The sequence below is a fragment of the Nilaparvata lugens genome, chromosome 10, assembly GCF_014356525.2.
Source record: "Nilaparvata lugens isolate BPH chromosome 10, ASM1435652v1, whole genome shotgun sequence".
Lineage (NCBI taxonomy): Eukaryota > Metazoa > Arthropoda > Insecta > Hemiptera > Delphacidae > Nilaparvata > Nilaparvata lugens.
Genome location: NC_052513.1, coordinates 33829237 through 33855151, shown reverse-complemented (window position 1 = coordinate 33855151; position 25915 = coordinate 33829237). Strand labels below are relative to the sequence as shown.

The 25915-nt window shown below is 35.2% G+C and overlaps 1 protein-coding gene across 2 annotated transcripts in view; it reads left to right on the top strand.

The window, feature by feature from the left end:
- Nucleotides 1-25915, top strand: part of LOC111051685 — a 96392-nt gene that overhangs the window by 35783 nt on the left and 34694 nt on the right. Inside the window, exon 1 of one of the 2 annotated variants that reach the window (XM_039436708.1) lies at nucleotides 3940-4224. The exons of the other annotated variant lie outside the window; for it this stretch is intronic. Within the exon in view, the coding sequence (XP_039292642.1) occupies nucleotides 4038-4224 (187 nt within the window). The 5' untranslated portion in view covers nucleotides 3940-4037. Of the gene's footprint in view, nucleotides 1-3939; nucleotides 4225-25915 lie in introns of those variants that run through there. 2 annotated transcript variants of the gene reach the window in all.

Below are 25915 nucleotides of genomic sequence, written 5' to 3'. Positions count from 1 at the left end.
TTTCAAAATTGAGATGACATATTTCATTGATAAAATGTTCAAAACCGATCTGGCAATAAATAAAAATATAATGAACAGAGATGAATGAACAGTTAATATTACATCATGTATCAGCTACCGTCCATGAAAGGCATTGGCAAGACAGAGAATCGGCAACGTTGTTCTGCTATCTTCCTCCACTGCCATTATAGCGACGACCTCACTGTAAGTTATATAGACAATGGCAATAGATAGCAATGGCTATAGTTAGTGAAGATGGTTAAAGCTAGAAATTAGGTATTATCGAAATACAAGGAGCATTGTTATCAGATGGACTTGGAAATCTACATCAGATGGAGCGGTCTGGTCATGAAGGACCTCGGTTTGTACTACTATTTAATGACATAGTTATCTCATTATACTAGCGAGCAATTTCTGTATATATGTATTTATACCTCAAGGAAGTGTATTGGGCCCAACTCTGTACCTGCTCTACACCAGCGATCTTCGTGTGCCAGGAAATGACACTATTGCAACCTTTGCAGATGACACAGCTGTCCTAGCAGTTGGAGAAACTAATGAGGAAGCTACAAGTAAAGCGCAAGAAGCCATCAATAAAATTGAGAAATTGACTAGAACCTGGCGGATTAAGTTGAATGAAAGCAAGTCCACACATGTTTTCTTCACAAATAGGCATTATGTGTACATCCCAATAAGATTGAACAACAAAGAAGTTCCGTTTGCAAATGAAGCTAAGTATCTTGAATTACACTAGATGCAAAACCACGATGGAAGTCACACGTCAAGAAAAAGAAAGAAGAACTGAATTTCAAATACTCGAAAATGTACTGGTTATTGGGGAGAAATTCAAGCCTTTCAACCTACAATAAATTACTATTGTATAGACAAATTCTTCAGCCTGTGTGGTTGTATGGCATCCAGCTGTGGGGCTGTGCAAGAAAAAGTAACATCAACACCATCCAGAGACTCCAGAACAAGGTTTTGAGGAATGCTGTCAATGCTCCATACTTTGTCAGAAACTCGGACCTCCACAGGGACCTGCAGATGGAAGAAGTCGATGTCATGATCACAAAGGCTGCCAGAATCCATGAAGAGACTCTACATAATCATCAGAACATCCAAGCTCTACACCTCATTAACAAATCTAATACAGTGAGAAGACTGAAAAGGAAGAAGCCTACAGATCTCGTTCAAATATAGTAAGAGTGATTCTGAAAGAAACAGTGCATGGGCATTGCTCACTTAGACTGTGAAGGAGTGAATACCCCTTTAATGTCAAACTTTAACGTATTAATCCAAGCTAGAATTGAACTGTTCATTAACCAAAGTGTTAGATTGCAGTCAAATTAATAAAAAATATGTATTTATTCATCTATTTGGTTATTTGGTTATCTCGAAAAAAACGGCTCTAACGATTTTTACAAAATTTTCAATATAGAAGGCTCATGATATAAAAATTCGATTTCACATAAACTCATTCCTGGGAAAACTCGCTGAAGGAGATGAAAAGGATAATAATTATTCATCAATGGAAAAACAGATAATGATTTCGTCGTCTGTCGATAACGGAAGATGCGAGTGCGTGTGTGGGAGTGAGACAGAAATGTTCAGCTGTTGAACTATTGCAATCAATCAGCGGATCTCACGAGAAATATTATCTGGCAATTATGGATAAACCGACTTGATCAACATTATCAACATATTGTTGACATGACCAACGATATGATTTCATTCGAGAGCCATTATTTTTTTATTTAAATTAAAGTACCTATATCAAAATGTTCAATGTTAATCATTATTTTACAGTTTCAAGTGATTAGTGAGTGTGTTATTTTTCATTAAATTAGGTTTGTAAAAATCTAAATTCGAACAATCTTCACTCTGAGTAAACCACGTTGGAAACGTAAAGGTGCGTACAGATTTACGCGCCGCGAGCATGAGCAATTCACTTTTAATCAGCTGATGCCAAGCTTTTTATAACTGTATCTTAACGTTTCTGTAAAAATACAGATATAGTCAGCTGATTAAAAGTGAATTGATAACTTGATAATAAATTCAATAACAGTAGTAGATTGACACGGTTGTTGAGGTGCGTACAGATATAAGCGCCGCGAACATGAGCATTCACTTTTAATCAGCTGATGCCAAGCTTTTTATATCTGTATCTCAACGTTTCTGTAGAAATACAGATATAGTCAGCTGATTAAAAGTGAATTGCTCATGTTCGCGGCACGTATATCTGTACGCACCTCAACAGCCGTGTCAATCTACTACTGTTATTGAATTTGTTATCAAGTTATCAATTCAGCTGAGTATATCTTACCTTATAGCTGAGTATTACCTATACCTTATTAAATTTGTTATCAAGTCCACAAATGATGATTTCAAGTAAATCATTTTAAGATTACTCCACCGTAAAAATGTAAACCGCAACAAGAACCTATCAGCAGGCACCTGAATCAAGTGTCCAACAATTTTGCCGCCCATAACACCCGGTGGACTAGTGTGAGGGGAGGGGGGTTCAACTGGAGGGAGTAGGGCCCACTGGATAGTTCCCGCATAGAGGAAGGAAGGAAGGAAGGAAGGACATCCACAGTTTATCCATCCACAGAACCACACCAGTCTTCAGTCAGCTTCTTCCGTCGCTGTGGTGAAGACACACCTTTTACTCTGTGGTCACAAGTCTGTACTCTGTACATGCGAGTCAGCTGATCGGTGGTGTTTTTGGTGGAGTCTCTACTGTATTATAGCGCGCGGTACCAGAAACACATTATTCATCCTGGAAGTTTTCAACTAAAATATTATTATAGATACAATCTTGTAAGAGGCGCGGTGCTAGAAGCCCTTAAATTATCCTGGAAGTTTCAGCCTCAAATATTACAGATAAGAGGTGCGGAGCCAGAAAGACATTTTGCTAACATCGAAGTTTCGAAGTTGAATATCACAGCTCCAATTTGGAAAGAGGCACGGTGCCAGGAACGTCTGCTAACATTTCTCATCCAGGTTGCAAATTTGTATATTACAGCCACAAACTTGTAAGAAGCGTTGTGCCAGTAAGACGCTTTGCTAATATTTCTCCTAGAGGTTTCAAACTTGAATATAACAGTCTACAATCGTGTAAGAGGCTCAGTCCCAGAAAGACGTCTCAATATTTTTTATCCTAGAACTTGAGTGAGTATTATAGTCGGAGCTAGAGTATACCTTGCCTAGAGTATTCGTTTAACTTGGAATCCCGGTACTTCTCTAGAGTATAGTGTTATCAGTGACTTATAACGTTTAAGACTATACTTATTAATATTCTTCGTGAAAACCAGTTACTCTAACCTGAAATCATCTCCTGAAAACCCAATCAGTTTCATCCTAAACCTTATAACATATTATTTAACCATTTTAAATTCATCCAATATCAACTTCCTGTGTAATCAACTCTAATTATTTCTATAAAATCGTCTTTAGTTTGTTTAGAATTGGATTAATATTGCTGAAAATCGATTCATACCCCTCTTATTTTTTTCAGAAATCAACGAAATCTCCTCCCAAATCAATTCGATACCTTGGAATCACGGTACTTTTTCTAGAATACAAAATTTCATCTATAACAATTATTATATTCAATTCTCCCTAAATCCATTGAGTTTAACACTAGCATCACTCAATTTTTATTTAAAAGACAACACCATTACCTGAAAATTAAACTGATAAAAGAAAATTGATCAACTAAAAGAAAAAAAATTTTGTTGATTTTGATTGAAAATTAAACTTAAACTCTAAAATCAGCTCCAGTATTGAAAGGTCAACAGTATCCCTCCTATACCAGTTATTCCTCCTAGAACGACTCAATTTCAGCCTAGAATCACAATTTCCCTTCCCAAATCTATTCTTTTCCTCAGAACAACCATATCACCTCCAAAATCCATGTTTCTCCTCTAAACAACTGTATCACCTCGAAAAAGAATCATTTTTCTCCCAAAATCATCCCCAAAATTCATGAAATCCTCCACAAAGTCTCCAAACCACCGGCTTTACGGTCAAGCACGATGACACAACGAGTAACGCCCCAAAAAATGTCGCGAGTGTGTTCGAGTTTCTTCAATTTGTTGAGGAACGTTTGTGGCAACAGTTTCATCGTTTATTTGGTTGTATTTCTGTTGAATACCAAGTTCAGTTCTGCTACGAGTTCAGCGGCTTTGGCGTCTTCAACGGATTTGTTCACTAATAGATCAGGTATGTGGTGAATCAAATTTTTTTAGTTATGATTGAAAATGTTGAAAATTACCTTGTATAGATGATGCAGCATCCTTTCAGTATAGATGATGTTAGCTCCAGGTTCGATTCCTGACAGTATTTGACATCATTAATGCACCTCTTACAACTGCAATTTTAAGAAAATAAACAATAGTTCAATATACATATTTGTCTCTAAAATTATTGTAGAGGATTCATCTTGACTATGATGAATTAAAAGGAAGAAAAATAGGGCAATCTGGAAGGAAAATTAAGGTGTAAGCTTCTGAGAGCAGTAAATTGAATCAATTTAAAATGTATGATTTCAGGGCTACTTTCTTGTATTTATAAAATAGAGAAAAAAACCCTTCCAAATTAAAAAAATAATATAATAAAAAACAAATTATAGCTACTAGTTTCGGTAATCACACCATCGTCAGGTTTTAAAAATAAATTTCAAAAAAATTTATCATAAATTGTTTATAAATTTACTCTGTTGCATATCCATACCTTTTCACTGTTGAAATTAAACTTGAATTTTAATGATCTGAGTAAATTCCCACAGTCTGATGATGACCAACAACAGGTCGAAACGATCGTTACTACCAAAGTAAGTGCATTTTTACTCCAAAAGTATTTTTTTAAATTCAAGTTTAAATGTTTACTACTTAGTAAACTTATTAATTTCAAAGGGGACCATATAATACTATTTTATCAATCAATTTAATTGCTATTGTTTGAGTTTCAATTGATTTCATTTTTCAGAAGAACTAAAAAACAATAGATGTAAGCTTTATGATCAATCAAACCCAGAGTGTATAGAATGTGAGATTCTATAAATATTAGTGTATAGATGTAGTAATGAGGGAGAGATAAGTAATTTTGATATCAATGATTTGAGAATCACTACACTGTCAGAATCATTCTTGAATGAGGAATGTTGTTGAAGCATTTAATATAACATTCTGTACTCTCTGATCAGACCATAGAACAATGATAAATTTTACAGTTTTTAATCAAAATTTGGGCTTAGCCTGTTGTTTTCTCCCAATCATTGTGTATGATTTATGTTTGTATTTGCATGAAATAAATGATAAATTATTGAGGTTGACTTCATACTGTCAGCATCCCTGCGAACAACATCAATGCTCCTCATTAAACAATGCTTCTGACACTTTAAAGTGAACCTCACTACATTGATACCGAAATTACTCAGACATTTTTACAATATAAGTTAGTATGTCATACCATTTCTCTCAACTGAATTGACATCTTCCAAGTCGAGAGCTAATCTTCTGGAAGCTATTATATGAATTGAAATCAGCCACCCTGACTCAACAGGAAAAACTGTATTCTCTCCGAGCCTTTCGTGAGGAAAATTGAACTTTCCATTTCAATTAGAGAGTTAATCTCATTGTAAGTACATCAATTGCGAACCGAAATGGAAACTACTTAAGTATCATTTGTTTGAGGACACATTACAACCACAAACAATATTGTAGTACCTCTTCAGATGTCATTAAATAGAAATTCACTATTCACGCGTCTATTTATAGTGTTTTTTGAATGGAGGCACAAATTAATGTGGTTGATTAGATTACTCTCACTTCGAGTGTATCTTGTTTGATGAACTGTTTCTACAAGATTTGATGAAAAAGCAGCTATTGAAATGTATTAGACTATTTGGATTCATTAGATTGAGATTGATTGATTGATTGATTGAGTACTTTATTTATGTTGATTACAATATATACTGGCTTATACACTTATATACAATAGCTTACAATACAGCAAAATTATAGATGAATTTACATAATATAGACTAAGAAAATAATTATTGAACTGTACATGATATGAAAAAGTAATTTGTAATATAATAACTATAGATAATTATATTGTTATGCATCTACATAAATTGGCGGAGCTTTGGACATATCAATGTCCATTCTTCGGAAAGAATATCAAGAATATCCTCCCCACTAACTCTCTACCGAGATTCGGAGGGTACAAGAAAATATACTATATTCATTGAACTTTGTTTTTTAATTAGAAGGATTGATAGGATAAGGAGGAAGAGGAGAAGAAACAAGAATAAGAATAGAATAGGAAAGAGAAGAATAAGTCGTGAAAAGGGAAGATAAGAATCTAATTCAATTATAATAATTCTGAGGATGATGCCCACATAAGCTCTTAGGTTTGTGCTTAGGTAATGAGTGAGAGGGATGATGATGAGAGATGACGTCTACTTTTAGTCGGGATCGACGGCTTATTGTCTCCTTCGAAACTAACTACATTCATGTGGATCTACCAAGTCTTTGCGTAATTCAGCTGCATTTGGACCACAAATGGGAGAGGAATGCAAGTGTGGAGAATAAAAATGAATTTACTGAACTATCACAGCATACAGCTGGATTCACACAAAACAGTGACAGTGAAAATATAATTCCAATAAGTTCAGATGGTATTTTTCATACTCACTCGTCCTGGCTGAGAGGGAATAGGTCAATATCGGAACTCATTTGAATATTATATTCTTACTGTTGTATGCAAATCCAGCTGAAGAGTAGAAATGCAAAGGTGTTGTAGAAGAACCTATACGGTAATAATTACAATATAATACATACTCCTCGTTAAAATACAATTATTTCACGACTTTTGAACTCGGTAAGACTCGAAGAAAAAGTAACTCTGATCCTTTTTACTTTCCTTGCCCTATTACCATAGGTAAGGAAAGTATTGTTTAGAAAAAAAATTAAGGTACTCTAATTTCAAGTTTTCTATACGTTTCAAGGTCCCCTGAGTCCAAAAACATCATTTTTACTTTCCTTGCCCTATTACCATAGGTAAGGGAAGTATTGCTTTCCAAAAAAATTTAAGGTACCCTAATTTCATGTTTTCTATACGTTTCATTACTTTCCTTGCCCTATTACCATAGGTAAGGAAAGTATTGCTTTCCAAAAAAAATTCAAGGTACACTAATTTCATGTTTTCTATACGTTTCAAGGTCCCCTGAGTCCAAAAACATGATTTTTGGGTGTTGGTTTGTGTGTGTGTGTGTGTGTGTGTGTCTGTGAACACGATAACTCCATTCTTAATTAACCGATTGACTTGAAATTTTAAACTTTAGGTCCTTATACCATGAGGATCTGACAATAAGAAATTCAATAAAATTCAATTCAAAATGGCGGAAAAAATGGCGGATAATGATTAGAAACCCATGTTTTTCACGATTTTCTCGAAAACGGCTCGAACGATTTTTTTCAAATTTATACCCTAGATAGCTATTTATAAGCCCTATCAACTGACATGACTCTCATTTCTGGGGAAATTGCAGGAGCTCCGTAATATTCCTGAAAAGAATAAATTTTGTTAAATTTCTATCACGATTTTCTCAAAAATGACTTGACCGATTTTTTTCAAATTCATACCTTGTATATCAGCTCTATTAACTGACATGAGTCTCCTCCCTGAGAAATTAACAGGGGGTCCACCCCATCCTTGAGAAATTTACTTTGTAACCTCCTTCTCGTGAGTGAGGTAGGTAGGTAGAGCAGTTTATTCAAAAGAACACATGTCGATATTCTATTTGTAGAACAGCTGTTTTGACAACTTTCAAAAAATACTCAAATTTCGTAATTCAAACAAAGGAAAATGTACTCTGAACACAATCACAATAGTATAATCGTAGTTTCAATTATTTAGCCGCCAATCGGCATAATGTTATTCCCTAAATTATCCTCGTTAATGAGGCTTATCAATGCGGATCAATGAGCAAGGAAAGTTGTGTGAGTGTTCCACACCAGATTTTAAGAATACCCTAATAGCTAATTGCTTGTACCTTTCTCTGGTTCCTTGAACTACCTTTATCATTGTTTTTGCTGAATAATTGACCGAACGCAGTGAGGTATATGTTTTAACTCGGATTCTCGTCTGTAGTATGTATGATGTAACGCATTTAAAGCTAAAAGCATTGATAGAATTCTATGAGATTTGGCAGGAGTAATCTTTTTTAACTGTCTATCCACAAGGGTTTTTGAAATTTTGCATTTTAAGGATAATATGAAAGGAAAAGGAATTTCCTCCATACTCCGATATCACTATCTTATCATCTACTCTGAAGATAGGATTAATCAGACTGCACAATTATTCATAAACAATCAGTTGAAAAAAGGATTATTCATTGCATGCATTACACAGATGTCTGGAGAAGCCGGTGAACAGGTGACACCAGATAATTGTAGATCAGAAAGCTGCATGAGGTCTACTGATCACATAACTACTAGTTTATTGCATATCATTGAACGCTACTTAACTAGTATGATAACCGATATCATCTGATATGAGCTGATTGATTCGGTATCACGTAGTTTGGAACAATCACTTTCCTTTATAAAGGTCTTTCCTTTCCCATTCATTCGTTTCATTCACACTGAGGATAGAATGTAATGTGGTATTACATTCTATAGTATTACATTCTATACTCTCTGTTCAAATACCTTGTCATCATTTTCACCTTTTTCTTTGACACAATCACTCATTATCACAAATCATATTTTTCATTTTATTCATAATTTACTCTCGTCCACTTACGTCGTCTTGTTCTGCTCCCTTTTCTTCTATGTGTTCTCCACCACCAACTCTTGAGGGTTAAGTATAAGAGAGGGCCGACTGCGCCTTAACTTCGCCCTCCTAGGTCAAAAATAAAGGCAGTCATTCTATTCTATTCCTCCCACTCTCACTTTCACTTCACTTCAATCTTTTGTCTAAATGCAGATAACATACTCCATTTGAAGACTTCGTAAATTCACATGAATGAAATCAGTAAAATTCGTTTTTCATACTTACACTCGAACTCTTTTCGAACTCTTCATAGGTTAAACTCGTAATATTCTTCTTCTTTTTCGTCTCCTCCTCCCACTATTCCCATATATTCTCCCCTACTAATTTTTCTACTTCCTGTCCTGTTCATCATCCTCCTTATTCTTCCCGTCCCCCTCATCCTCTTTCTTTTTCTCCTATTCTTTTATATTTCTCTTTTTTCTTCTTTATCTTCTCGCGTATTCCCACTTCCTCTTCGAATTTTCCCTCTCGTTTCTTCTTCGTCTCGGTGGTTCTTCTTCTTAGTTTTTATTATTATTCTTTTCCTCCTGTTTTTTACTTATTCTCATGTTCCCTTCTGATTCAGTTTCCATCTCCTCCTTTTTTATCCACAATCTTCTCCCTCTTTCTCTTCTTCTTCATCCCTTTATCATTCTTATCCTCCTTATTATTCTTCTTCTCCTATTCCTCGCTTCCTCCTCTTCTACTTCTTCTTCTTCTCCTACTCCTCGCTTCCTCCTCTTCTACTTCTTCTTCTTTTTCTTCCTTCTCTTGGTTCTTCTTTTTCTTCTCCTCCCCGATTCTTCTCTTTCTTTTTCTCCCTCTTCTCGGTTCTTTTTATTCTTTTTTGACCGAGCGAAGTGAGGTCTAAGATTCAAGTCGACGGTTTGGCATTTCTGCGCATTTACGGCGAAACGCGGTAATAGATTTCCATGAAATTTGACAGGTATGATCCTTTTTAAATTGCGCGTCGACCTATATACAAGGTTTTTGGAAATTTGCATTTCAAGGGTGATATAAAAGGAAAAAGGAGCCCCCTTCATACGCCAATATTAGAGTAAAAATCAGACTATAGAATTATTCATAATAAATAAGCTGTCTAGTGGACTATAATACTACCCGTTCAAAAACATCGAACATCTTGAAAATGTATCTTTCCATCAATGTTAGTAGACAGTTTACTATAATACTACTCGTTCAAAAACATCGAACATCTTGAATTAATGTATCTTTCCATCAACGTTGTAGACAGTTGCAGCCAAACCTGATAACAGCGCTCACACTCACATTCCGGGACAACACGTCACGATCAATCAATCAATCAATCAATCAATTTTATTAGAAAAACATTTTTACATTGTTGGGTCCTGCTAAACCCGATAGGATAGAAAGCTCTCTATGTTTATTTAGGATTTTTCTAGACATTTTTAATTGATAAATTATTTATTAATTTTTGAGAAAACATAACAACAGGTCAATGTAACTTACTGAGCGCGAGGTCTACTGTTCACAGAACTACTAGTTTTATTCTATCTCTTCTTCTCCTTCTACCTCTACTTGCTCTTCCACTTGATTGTTTCTACATCCTATGTCTTCTGCGTCTTCTATTGTTTCTACATCCTATGTCTTCTGCGTCTTCTATTGTTTCTACATCCTATGTCTTCTGCGTCTTCTATTGTTTCTACATCCTATGTCTTCTGCGTCTTCTATTGTTTCTACATCCTATGTCTTCTGCGTCTTCTATTGTTTCTACATCCTATGTCTTCTGCGTCTTCTATTGTTTCTACATCCTATGTCTTCTGCGTCTTCTATTGTTTCTACATCCTATGTCTTCTGCGTCTTCTATTGTTTCTACATCCTATGTCTTCTGCGTCTTCTATTGTTTCTACATCCTATGTCTTCTGCGTCTTCTATTGTTTCTTCTCCCATCATACTGACTATCTTATACTACCGCTCACGCTCACGATTATACTTTTCCTTCTCAAACCTACTCCACTCTCATCCTCATCCTCCTCCCACTCCTCCTCACCCTTCTTCTTCTTCTTCTCCTGAGCACCTGTTTCGTCCTCTTGTTCTTCCACTTGTGCATCAGCAGCCTTGACTTTGACTTTGCGTTGCCGACTTGGTTCAACTTGTATATAAGACAGGCCAGAGGCCACCAACCAAGTCCTCACCCTACTATTACTATATACTCCACACTATATTACTGTATATACTACCAACTTATTTCATTGGTCTCAAATCTACTATTACTATATACTCCTTACTATATTACTATATATATATTACAATCAACAAGCTGCAAGGAACTGGTCTACTATTGCTATATTATTTTCTTTCACTATACACTAAACTAATACTGCAAATCCCCTGGCTATTATCACTATATTCTCAAACGATATTACTCCAACTAGCTTCAAGTCCCCAGGCTGTTATATACTGTAAAAAACTATAGTACTATATATACACTAAATAACTATATATTCTCTAACTATTAATGTATACTATATTACTATATAGTATGGCGGGGCGCATCAAGAGAGGCGGCCGATTCACACGCATAACTAACTACTATTAACTGTGCGTGTGTGGATCCTTTCTGGGTGGTCGGTGACATCTAAAAATCAATACTTTTTGCCAAAACTAGACCGTCTCTAGCTCTTATTTCATAATAAATTATCAACACTATGTTTTTTACTGATGGAAATTACTGAGATGTTGCAATTATTCAAATGCTATTGAAATTTATTATTATTATTATTAATAAACTAAAATCCAAATTAAATGCTGTTGTTTCACCCCGAAGACATTCCCGGGCTGACAAATAATTTCTGAATAGTAGCGCTCATCGAATTTCCATCTAGCTGTTTACCCTGTTGTCAATATTTGCAGTAGTACTTCGGGGTGAATTACAGCTTTTAATTTGGATTTTTGTTTAATAATAATAATAACTATGTTTTTTGTTTTCTGTTTCTCAGGAAGATGACTCTGGGTTAATTATTATTCATTTTTCATTCTCAAATAATTAGATAATTTATTAATAATGTCCGGTTGCAGAAACTGTTTTCTATCTTTTCTGTCTCTCAGGAGGTCAAATCTAGATTGATCATTTCTGATAGATATAATATAAATTACTAAGGCGTGGTTGCACAAACATTTCATTAAATTCAACTGTGATTAACTGCTGATTGAAGACTTCATCCGCTACTCTCATTGGTTCTTGTAGCGTTAAACCGTCATTTAATCACGGTTGAAAATTGATTGACTTTTGTGCAACCGGGAGAAGGCTTATCGAATGTTTAGAATAACGACTGAATACCTTTTTCTACAAGAATGCCTTGTCTTTGGGAGTGCTGGTATTAAAATTTAATATAATTAAGATATTATTTATTTGGTTACTGCTTAAAATTTTGCAAACACTTTTAGACTCGTTTTCATGATATATTAAGGCATCTTCACTCATCTTTCTGAATCGAACATAATGTAATTATTATGATTTCCCCATCACTGAGCTTATCATAATATTGGAAGATCAAGACAAGGTGTGATCAGACTATATTCTTCTTCTTATTGTGCCTGTCCGCTACGAACGTGGGCGATCAACATGGCGATTTTCACTTTATCCACGGCAATACTACAAAATATTTCTATGGAGCTTTTTCCACACCAGGATCGGATGTTGTTTAGCCAAGAAATTCTTCTTCTACCTGGGCCCCTCTTTCCAAAAATCTTTCCTTGGAGAATCACCTGTAATAGAGAATATCTTACGTCGTTTCTCATTACATGTTCAATCTTTTTGCATTTGATGGTGGTGATCATCTAAATGTCTTTCCCCCATTCTCCTTAGAACCTCAATGTTTGTTACGCGATCAGTCCATGGTATCCTCAGAATCCTTCTGTATGTCCACATCTCGAATGAAACAAGTCTTTTACTAATGGCCTCATTCAGAGTCCAGGACTCTGCACCATATAATAGGACTGTAAACACATCTGAGCATTTTATCTTCGTTTCTAGGGAGTAATTCTTGCTCTTGAAGATGGAGCCCATTCTATTGAATGCTGATCTGGCCTTTCCTATTCTTGATTTTATTCCCTCAGTAATATCCCATCCTTCATTTATTATGGTTCCCAGGTAGCTATACTTCTTAACTCTTTCCACTGGTGCTCGATTGATATATAGGTGATCTACATTTATGTTATTCTTGCTTATAATCATCAGTTTTGTCAGACTATATAACCTGAGATATAATGGCAATTCTATATAATGATATATAATAATATTTATGAAAAATAATTAACTAAAATCAATATTGGCAATAAACAAATGCAATCTCTCATTAATTTTTATCTTCAACCTAGAAAAGTTGACAAGTTGAGTAGTGGAACTTTCATCAATGTAGGAATTTGAAAGAAAAATGTCGTTCGATGTCTGTGGAGTACTTTATTTAGTGTCGTGTCGGCATCCATCTGTATATGAAGCTCCACATGTGAATTTTTGGGCATCTATTTCAAAAAAAGTCTGATCCTTGGAGAACAGTTTTTTAGCCGTTTCAACGGCATCTATGAACTACTTCTTTATAAATCAAAATTCGGGAATGGAATGGTAAGGGCAATAAGCCTGTTTTTTCCTATCATTTTATGATTATGTGTTTCATCATTGTTGAATAAATAAAATTAAAATAGCATATTATACACTATAGTAAGATTCACTTCTGTCAGCATTGGTTGAATTGGAAGCACTGGTGTTATATTCAGAGGAATCCTGACAGTTTGAAGTGGAACTCAGGCCCGGTTCCACAACAGTCGGTTAAATTTTAACCGTGATTAATTTCACGAGAACCGATCAGAGAAGCCGTCTTTTCGAAAACGCCTTCTCTGATTGGCTCTCATGAAATTAATCACGGTTAAAATTTAACCGGCTGTTGTGCAACCGGGCCTCAGTCTTTGAACTCGCCTATCCGATCCACATACTACAATGTTGTAAAACGGTCTTTGAGAAGCAGAACGGTAAAAATTGATCAGTAATAAAACAAAGACGAAAATTGAGATGGGAGTACGTGAGGGGTATGCTAATGAAGCAGCCGAAACTATACAGCCGAAGGGAGTGCAAGACAATAAGGAAGAAAACCTTCAAAACGTCGGAGAAAGACAATAAGGAAGAGAGGAAATTATCTGAAAATGCAGATGAAGAGAGAACGAAGAGCATACATAAGTGGAAGAATGAGAAACAAAATGATTTTTAGAAGTAGGTGATAGTAGAAGTACTAGTAGAGAGAAAAGGGCAGATGCTTTACTTATTTGTGAAAATATAACATATCATTGGAATTATTTGGAGAGAAATAAGAAGTCAAGCTTTTAGCTATTTTTGAGGGTAATGAGACGGAATCAAAGTACAATAGAGTATGGTAGTCGAGAGTTGGAGGATGAACCTTTTTCAGCCTTTTTTTCTTGTAATGTAAATAAATAAGATTACGTTTCACCATAGAGAAACAGTAGCATAAGTAGATATCCCATGGTATAGGGCGTTTGTGTCACAACTTTTACTGTTATCTCAAGCCGATAGTCCACGTATTTCTTTCCCAAAAAGCTGTGTGACACTGGTAGTCTCTCATATTGTGCTGTTCATACACTATCACCCCAACAAAACAGTAAAAATCTACAATAATCGATCGTAATCGACTTGAGATAACAGTAAAAGTTGCGACATAAACGCCCTATACCATGGGATATCTACTTATGCTACTGTTTCTCTATGATTCACTTTCACAATGCAATTCTCAGATACATATCTACATATGTAGATACATATTGAGAAGATTGAACTATTGAAATATTGAAATTTGAGGGAAAGTGAATGAGAACGAGATGACTGAAAGGATGACAGAGATAGAGAATAGAATTGATTGAGGGTGGAGAAAGATAAAAGAATCAAGGAAAAATTATGTTCAAGAAGCTATGGGAAACTAGATTGGAAGAGTTCAAGATAAAGGATCAAAGTGAATCGAGTGAGAGAAGAAAAAAGCAGAAAACCAAAAGTGACACATGAGAAGAGTAAGTGACGGGAAGAAAGTATGATGAGTGTGAGAGTAAGAAAGAGGAGAAGATCTTTTAATACGACAAAGTGATGGACGAAACGATCTTTTTAAAAGACGAAAAATGGTAGTAAAGTACAAGGAAGATAATATTAGTTGAGATTATAGAAGAGAAGTAATGATGGGAATAAAGTTATTTTTCAAGATTTGAAATTGAAAATTAATCGAAAAAGCTGAAAATTTCAAAGAAGCTATTAAATGAAGTATGAAAAGAAGATAAGAGTATAATTCTGAATGAAAGTCAATTGAAGAATTATGCATGCAGATGCCACGAATAAAAGGATAACCTGTGTGATGGAGGGAGAAGAAGAGAAGATTGATAAGAAAGAAGAGAATGAGAAGTAGAAGAAGAAGAAGGATGAGGAGGAGGTGGAGGAGGAGGAGGGGGAGGAGGAGGAGGGGGGAGGAGGAGGAGGAGGAGGAGGAGAGGAGGAGGAGGAAAAGGAGGAGTGGAGGAGGAGGAAGAGATGGAGGAGGATGTGAAAAAGGAGGTGGGATGAGAAAGAGGAGAAGAAGGAGGAGGGGAAAGTAGAAGAGAAAAAAGGGGAAGAAGGTTGAATAGGAAGAGATGGCGGAGCAGAAGGAGAAGGAGCAAGAAGAAGGAAGACGAGGTAGATAATTGTGAGAAGGGGAGGATTATCAATAAAATGAGAAACACAAAAAGCGAAGGAAAATAAAACAAAGACAGAGACGAAAGCGAAAATAAGAAAAAGCTAGAGAAAAAAATCGGTTATAGCTATGGGCGTGTAGGCAGAGCAGACAGACAACAAAACTACAGTAAACGCAATTCTCGGGGTCATCTACTTTGATAACAGCTGAAGAATATCAGCGCGGCCAACATACTCAATGGAACACCGCCGTCGAGCTAACAAGAAGAGGAGGAACAAAAAAGCTAGAAAAAAAGAAGAGGGTTGAAGATGAGGAAAGAGGAAGGGGAAGAAGAGGGTTGAAGAAGAAAACAGGAGATAAAAAGTAGAAGGAACATGAGAAGACTGAATGAGAAAGGGACAGGAGAAGAAGGATTTATAGAAGAGGTCAGGAAGAGAAGTAGGAGAAGGAAAGAGGAAGAAGAAAAAGTAGAGGAAGAAGATGATCATAAGTAAGGGAAAATAATACTAAATGAGAAGGAAACGCAAGAAGAAGTATAAAAAAGGGCGGAAAGAGGCAGACTATAGAAAAAGGAGAAGACGAATGAAGGAGAAGTAAAATGAAGGAGGAAGAGAGGAATAAAAAGAAGAAGAGTGAAGAAGTAAAAGAGAAAAACAAAAAAGTAGAGAGGAAGAGGAGAAGAGTAGAAAACGAAGAAGAAAAAAATAAAGAAGCGATGAAGAAGAACAAGAAGAAGAGAGGAGATGAGATAGAGAAGAAATCTGGAGAATTAGAGAAAGAAAAGTGTGAAATTGCAGAAGGAGGAAAAGAATGAAGAGGAGTCAGAAAAGAAGAAGGAGGAGGATGGTGGGAAAAACAACAAAGTGAAGGGTGGGAAGAAGAATTAATAGGAGGAAGAGGATGAAGAGGACGAGACAATAATTAGTAGGAAGATGAGACGGAGGAGGAGGAGGAGGAGGAGGATGATGAAGAGGACGAGACAATAATTAGTAGGAAGATGAGACGGAGGAGGAGGAGGAGGAGGAGGAGGAGGAGGATGATGAAGAGGACGAGACAATAATTAGTAGGAAGATGAGACGGAGGAGGAGGAGGAGGAGGAGGAGGAGAGGAGGAGGAGGAGAAGGTGGAGGAGGAGGAGGAGGAGGAGGAGGAGGATGACGATGATGATGATGAGGACGGAAAGACGACAGACGAGGAGGAGAAAGAGGAGCAGCGGAGGAAGAAGAAGAAGAAGAAGAAGAAGAAGAAGAAGAAGAAGAAATAACATGATCAAAAAACAACATGACCAATATTTATACCAGTACGCATTTACTACTACAACCAAAACATCTGCCAGCCGAGCCGACCCCACCCCCTATTTATTTAATGGACTGTTTTCACCAACACCAAGTAGGCGGATGGAAATGAATGGCACAGAACGAGCCAAAAAAAATAATAAAAAATAATAATAATAAGGGAGAGAGAGAGAGAGAGAGAGTGAGAGAGAGAAAAAGAGTTGGATTAAATGAATGACCGAAGATTGAGGATCGCAGCAGATTTCAAAGAGATAGAAGATGGTAGCAGAAGAAGTATTGTCCTGTCACCAGCTGGCTCAGATCTTTGAATAGTAGACTTGAGATGCGCGTGAACACTAGAGTTAGGTGATCAATTTTCATAACGGCAAGGAAAGTTGTGTGAGTGTACCACACCAGATTTTTATAATTTCAATGAAATATTCTGGTAGTTCATCACATTATTTTTGTGCATAGCCTGCAAACAATTTGGGAACGGTGCGTAGCTAGAAAAGGATGAAGTCAGTTGCTTTGTTGGTGACAGACAATGATAGGAAACCAATGTTAATTAGTTACTGACTATAACGTTATTCTCACTATAGGTCTGTAGAAAGGATAAGTGGTATAAGACAACGAGAGAAAATATTAGAAGGGAAAAAATGGAGGAAAATATTGAAACAACAGTTAATCACAGAAAAATCGTGAATGGAGAAAGAGTGTGGGGCGGAGAAAAGTTGAGACAAAGAGAGAAAGGACGAGTATGGAAAGATAGAAACAGTTTACTTAGGCTACTTACTTACTTATCATTCACTTTCAATTGTTGTTGATACAGATACAGACTAAATAAATAAATAAAAAATCGAATATTGAATGAAAGAGAATTAGAAAAATCAATGAGTAGAACATGAAATCAGCAAAGAAAAACAAACATCAGGATACATTAATTATTAATATTATTTAGATGTGAAATAAGAGATGAAGAACTTGTAAGAGGTAGTGGAATTATTCGGCAGTGGAAGACTGATGGCTGGGAGGAAGCAAAGAATCACAAGTAGGTGGGCCGAATGGCATACATTATCAAGTATGAACGACGGAGAGGAAGATACGAACAAGATTGGCCAAAAAGAGAAAGGAAGTTTGATTTTTGAAGAGAAATAGAGAAGAGAGAGATAGAGACTGGTCCCTAAGTTGGCGAACCAGACTGTTTGGCGTCTTTGGAGTCTTTAACCTTTGGAGTCTCTGGACTTTGTTTCAACCCAGTTACAAAATAAATTATTGTTCCCCATTTGTGTTTTGAACCAGATCTCAAGATAAATCTGTGTTTCATATTTTTGTTAAGAGCTTGAATGAAACGATACTATTGGAATACAATAAACTAAAATCAATATATGTCTGGTTTTCAAACGATCTTTGTTTAATAGCCATAAATTTACTTCAATCTGTAATCAATATCAATTCTGATAAAATACATCAATTATTAATTAAATTTTTGATTCGGGAATAACTTCAATTCCATCAATGAGAATAAATTCATTGATCGATTTGGATCAATATAATGAGAGTTATATTCTAAATAACATAAATAAATAAGGTCGTTGGAAAGTTCTTTATTAGCTCATTTATGAACTTCAACTTTATTTGTTTTTACTTACTTATTCATTCATTATCCACAATCAACTTTAAGGACAAAGAAACAGACTACAGTCCAAAACTTCTTTTTATCTCAATTTCATAAAAATTTCAATTTTTATTTTAATTTATTTAATGAATTGTCCAAATAAAGTTCATGTGAGACTTCTCAATTCTTAACTAATTTCCACATTGAAACAAAACACTACATAAATTTATGCTCAAATCTTGCAAATATTCAAGAAAGAAACACATTGAACACAATGACAATTCAAAATCAATAATAATTGATAAGCTAGCTGGATGAGTCAGTCCTAGTCTCACATAATGAACTAATGAGAATCTAAAATAGGCGTGTAGGTACTATTCAACTTACTCGCATGTGATTGGAGGAAGTTCTAATTTCACATAATTAAGTCGACCAATGGGAATCTAAAATAGGCGTGTACTATTCAACTTACTGGCATGTGATTGGAGGTCGCCATTTGATGGAATAAATTGTAGATGGCAGCACCTACAACGTCATTCATTTGCCACAGTTGGATGGGAATGATCCAAAGCCTACTCAGACGTGATTGGTTGATACTGTTTCGAGAAATAGACACGAGAAGTCAGGAGTATCAACGTCGCATAGTGGCAATAAAAGAGTGGGAGTGTAGAACCAATAAAATTGATAGAAACGAATAAAATCCATTTATAAAGAATTACGTATTCACGTATTCCCTAAACAGTATACTACTTGAGAAATTATTAGAATTAAACTGCTCAGTAATGCATTTTGTGTTGACGGCCTACTTGTGATTGATGGTATGGTCAAAACTATCATAAAATAGACTATAGCACTTACAACGTCACATATTTATGATAGCTATCTGGCAATGTGTTTCTATTAAAACTTGAATAAATTCAATTTATAATCAAATATTCACTATTACGATGGTATTGTTTACAATTCTGAAGTGGGACGTTCGCTATTATGGAACGCCCGCTTGCCTTCCATTGATCCAATAAGAATCTGAATACTGCACAGTCCTACAGAATTAAGTCAATATGACACACATTTTGAATCATAAATAATGGCTTAATAGAGGGTACTTTATACCTTCTATATGTCTTGGTTATGATAGGAGGATGATGCCTGAATTAGCTCCAAGGCTTGTGCTTAAAGGAAATGATGAGAGATAAACCTTCAGTTTAGGTGGGTTACGAACAGCTGAGAAGTGATTCTAGATGCTCATAACTGCCAGTTAGTGGAGATAGCTCATTTTCACATAAAGTGGTGCCTTCAAATTATACCTAAATTCTATTACTTGTATCAGATCGAATAATTTTGAAATCGAATAATCAAGAATTGTAATTTATTTTCTCTTTCTGTTGAAGAGTTTCACATAAAAGATTATCAATGCACATTGAAAGAAGGAAAAAGGGAATGTTATTGAAATGTCATTGGAATGTTATTGATGAAGAGGAGGATGAAAAGAGAATGTCATTGGAATGTTATTGAAAAAGAGAAGGATGAAAAGAGAAATGGAAGAGAAATAAAAAAAGTTCAGGATAAATAGAAAGACCAGTTGAAATTTATCCAAGTCGGAAACTGCTACGCGTTTAAATATAGGAATCTGATATATCATAATAATATCAACATCAATGATATTGACACAATATTCATAGAAGTATGAATAAGAAGCAAGACAATGATAATTATATTGATATCTATAATATCATGATATCAACATCGATGATAATGACACAATATTCATAGAAGTATAAATAAAAAGCATTACGAAATAAAAATTGTAATAGGCCAATGATGTTGTTTTGTTGTGAAGGTGAAAAATTTGAATAGGAACTTACAAGAACTAAACTCTACAAGATGATCTCATATTTTATCCTATCTGAAATTTTAGGTACAATATTTAGGTACAAATTTTAGGTAAATTTTATTACATAAACACCGCTTAGCTAGCTTGTTAATCATGTTCAATTCAAAGTGAAAGACTCCAGAAAATTCTAGAACGTAATTCGGGTATTCTGGTATTCTCCTGAAGTTTACTATCGAGGTATCAAGTGCCCATTTCAATTCAACCTCTGTATTTCTCTTGAAACGATTCAGCCTAAATAATGGGTCATTACCTCAGTAATTGCTAATCTTCCAAATTGGTCACCACAACAGATGTAAACCAATCTTAATTTCTGCCTCACAACGAGAGATTAGAGCCAACATATAATTCAGCCAAGGAAATTGCTGATAATCATAGCATGAAATTATCGTTGCACACGGGCTCATCTCAAATTATCAAAGAAGTAAGCCTACTGCAGTAAATTTAAACGAAACCTTTGTTTCGGAAATAATAATGCATGCAATCAGGAATGATAGTGGAATGTCAAGAGTCAAGGTCATATACTATATTACAAGATGTAATAATTTGAACCATAATAATTAGTCTCTAGCAATTAGTCTATAACAATTCAAGTCAAGTATGAAGTAAGGATAGAATGTATAGGCTACACATTCCGTAACTCCGTATACATATGTAGGAGCCAGAGCAACCGTATGTATATAGTCAGATTTACTTCAAAGATTGGGAAGCATTAATGTAGTTTTTATAAACGAATATGTAGTTTTTAAGGAATGCCGACAGTTTAAAGTGAATCTTACAATAAAAATAATAGTTGGGTTTTTGGTTGGTGGAACAACCGAAACTAGTATCTCAAATTATTCTCATAAATCATATCCTATGTGAACAAGAAATGTATTCGTTGTATGGTGATATTTTTAATAACGGGGTAGATTGGATAATTATTTACGAGTAGGTTCAAAGATACATAAAAGCGTTATGAAGAGGACTTCGTTTTATATAGGTGTAGGCCTACTGTGTCAAAGTAAATCAATAATTGTGTCAAATAGATCAATTTTGTGTCAAAACAAAGTAAATCAATAATTTTTATATAGTCCTCAGATAAGACACAATAACATTATGACTTACTTATTGAACAGCTTTGTCAAAGAACTATGTTTGATTAAGTTAATGCTGTTTCCATCATTTAAATCTATAAAATTATTAAAAAATCATAAGCTTTTGTCAAAAGACGCGTGTTTTGGGAATTGAAGCAAGCATCTCTTTGCACTGCATAGGGACAGTCAAGTAAAAAAAATAAATGAAGGCTTTTATTGAACGAAATTCATTACGTTTCTGAAAATTATTAAATTTATTACGTTCCTTAATCACAACATCAAATTAATGATTGGGAGAGAATCAACAGGATAAACCCAAAACTGTTCCTCTCCCTAATTTTGATAAAAATAGTCCAAATGAGGTTATTAAAGCACTTTTATAAAGATCACAAAAATTTACAGTCCAAATAAACATTATACTAAAAATTAAAAGTAAATGTTAATACATCTTTATTATCAGCATTTCCTCCTTGGCAGAGTGCCGTCAGGAGGGGACAGTCTAGTATTTTCTAGTATAAACTGTACAATTTTATTGGAGTTTGAATTAGAACGACGTTTATTTTCAAAACCACTAATTTATGAGACCAATTTGAGAAACTAGTTTCGGTTGCTAAACCACTATCAGTCTCTAGGAATTTTTTTTGGAATTGTCTGAAAACGATAAAACTCGAACATAATCCTATACCTAGCACATTCCCCTCCCCACAATAAAAAGAAATGTCTGTATATCGCAGTCGTCATAAGTACAAATATATAATCATAGGTAACATGTTTTATAGAATTATTTTGTGATTTTTAAGTTTGTTTTATGTTACTAAGGAGGTTCCTAATCTATCTAAATCTAAAATTGTTTGTTTTATTCTGAATGTATATTCAGATTTATGATATAGTGTATAAATTGAAATGGACAAAACCTACATAATATTTGGCCAATTTAAGACAAAATTAGGAAATTGAAGAAGTTTTGGGCAATAGCCTATTTTTCTTTTCCGTCTACTGTATTGTTTACTCTATCAAATAAATAAATAAATTACAATAAAAACCAACATTCGACTCATATCATAGGTTTTCCAGAGATAGATTATTCATTGAATTGGTTTTTACAGTTGGTATATAAATTACGGTATCCTGTATTGGAAATTACATTGTAATCATATTCCTTGGAGATTTGATTAGAATGAAGTACTTTAATCTTAGCTAACACAGTAATCATATTTACTATTATTATAATCTAATCTAATGACTATTCTGAAGCCCAGGCTACTTATGCACTTTGTACGAATCTATTCCATTTTATCTCATTTCTTTCCTTCTATATGCTTCCATTCGAAGTGCAACAGTTCGATTTTCCTCCAATTGAAGTACTTACAGAGAGACCTTGCAACATTTCAAGATTCTGAACAATCCTATGTGTGCTGTATTATAGCATAGCATTTAGCATAACCTGACTAGTAACCGTTCACACACTCAATTACCATTCTCTTCTATTTCACTCTTTGTATTTTCTTTTCCACATTCTTTTTTCCCATACCTCCCCAACCCCCCAGACATCTCCTTCTCCCACACCAGTTCTCCTTCTATTCTTCATCTCCTTCTCTTTCTCCTCTTACTCTTCCTCCTCCTCCTCATCCACCCTTCATCCTCAACTTCCTCATTATCACCAATTCTTCTGCACCCTCTCTACCGCAGCTTCTTTTCTTTCTTTTTTCCTTCCTTCTGCATCATATACTTCTTCTTTTTCCTTCTTACATCACCACCGTCTCCTTCTTCAACACTCTCGTCTACCACTGAAGCAGTATCGCATAAAAAATAACCTTGTGAACAATAGAGGTGTGTGTAGTGTCTAGACCACCCTCTCACTCACTCACTCTCTCTCTCTCTCTCTTCATCACTAGAAGGTTACTGACCCTACACCTGTGAACAACTGTGAAATAAGGCACTTAATTAATATGCAACATTCACTTGCCCAGTGCTCACTAACTCTCAATTATTCTCTCTCACTCTTTCATTCATACTTTCCTAATATCTCTCTTCCTCACTCACACAAAATCACTATCTTTTCCTCCCTCACTCTTACCTCTCTCACTCTCACCCTCCCTCTCACACACTCACTCTCTCGCACTCCTCCTCTATCACTCTAATTTTCTCCTCTCTCTCTTTCACTCTCTCTATCTATCTTACTCTCTCCTTCTCTCACTCTATCTTTCTCTATCTTTCTTAGTCTCTCTTTATCTCATTCTATCTTTCTCTATCTCTCTCTTGATCTCCCAATCAGCCACTGGGCTCACTACTGTTTCATTGTCTTCCTAGGATAACTAACATTGGTCTTTTTTGAACTGTGAAAGGTTTCTCAATAGGAGAATGGTGTGTGGTGTCTGGACGGTATAGAGAACTCAAGGTTAGAAGCGGATTCCCACATATCAGTATCAGTGAACGTGTCCGGTACAGTGAGAATATTATTTCCATGACTTCTTATGGGAGTATTCATAGTCACTCCGCAGGGCTGAGTGGAAATAATCCAATAAGAACACAGGGGAATTATAATCTCACTGTCTGGTACTGATACTGATATGTGAGAATTTGTCTTAAAAGAATAGAAATGTCGGCCAGTAGTAGTGCCCAAGCTAATCCCATTCCCTTGTATGCATTATGACTTTATGAATTGACATATAAATTGATTTATACATTTTACAAAATTTATCAATGGTTCTAACCACAGCCATCTCAATTTGAATTCCCCTCCGAACAAGTTGACAATAGCTGTAGAAAAACTATAATCGAGTTGTCCAAACAGTAGTTGAGTCCATAGTGAGATCCACGTTACTAGTAGTTCTGTGAACAGTAGACCTCGCGCAGTATTCTCATCCACAAGTACCTGATTCAAACTATAGACCTTATGGAAATACAGCAATAGACCGGCTTCTCCACACATCTGTGTAATCACTTGTCAGCTGATTTATGATGAATAATTCTATAGTCTGATTTTTACGCTAATATTGGCGTATGAAGGAGGCTCCTTTTTCCTTTTATATTATCCTTGAAATGCAATATTTCCAAAAACCTTGTATATACGTCGTCGCGCAATTTAAAAAGGAACATACCTGTCAAATTTCATGAAAATCTATTACCGCGTTTCGCCGTAAATGCGCAACATATAAACATTAAAACATTAAGAGAAATGCCAAACCGTCGACTTGAATCTTAGACCTCACTTCACTCGGTCAATAATGGCATTGGAGAAATATAGGAGAAAAACGTTGCCGATCCTCTCTCTGTCTCTTATAGATGGTAGCTGATACAGGTTTATACAGGTTTTTTATTGATTAAATATTAATGGTTCATTCTTGTTTAAAATAATCTATCGTATTTTATTAAGCAAGAAATTATATTTTTAAATAATTTCATAATGAATTTTCATAACTAGTAGTTCTGTGAACAGTAGACCTCACGCAGTATTCTCATCCACAAGTACCTGATTGAAACTATAGACCTTATGGAAATACAGCAATATTATAGACTGGCTTATCCCAAAGACCTTAAAGAGATATAGACCCACAATGCCTATGCCTTCCCAATGATAGCTCTTACTTGAAATTGAAGGCCGCCATTGGGGTTTTTTAGCACGAGATATTAATATATTATTTATTTGTAATACTATAGATCACAAAGGCATTGGTCGCATTGGTATGTAATAATCTTATGGGTTGCCCCCTCAATGGCGGATTTCAATTCCAAGTACGACACTAGCGCTGCATGTGAGTCAATGCATCTTTAAGGTCTTTGGGCTTATCCACACATTCCACACATCTGTGTAATCACTTGTCAGCTGATTTATGATGAATAATTTTATAGTCTGATTTTTACTCTAATATTGGCGTATGAAGGAGGCTCCTTTTTCCTTTTATATTATCCTTGAAATGCCAAATTTCCAAAAACCTTGTATATACGACGACGCGCAATTTAAAAAGGAACTTACCTGTCAAATTTCATGAAAATCTATTTCCGCGTTTCGCCATAAATGCGCAACATATAAACATTTAAACATTCAAACATTTTAAACATTAAGAGAAATGCCAAACCGTCGACTTGAATCTTAGACCTCACTTCGTTCGGTCAATTAAGATGAAATATTTTGTTAATGAATCATCGATTCTACATTGTTAAAAGACGATCTGGCAACAGAGCAAAGCGAGAAAGAGATAGCGCTATCTGCTTTGTTGAATGATAGACAAGGACAGCAATACCATTGCTAATCAAACACTGCCATTATAAAGTGAACGTCACTATAGAACCGAAATTGTGTTGAATTGTTCCACTTTCCAATCACTATTTGCTTCTGTGACCAGCCACAGCCAAGAAAGTAATGTTTCACTATACATTTTCAACTGACAGGCAAACATTCGTTTACTATAGTGAGGTCCACGTTATAATGACAGTGGATAAAGATAGCAGAATAGTGATGCCGATTTTCTGCTTTAATTAATTATATTTCTACACTGTCAAAAACATACTTGGCATCGTTGTGGACCTAGAAA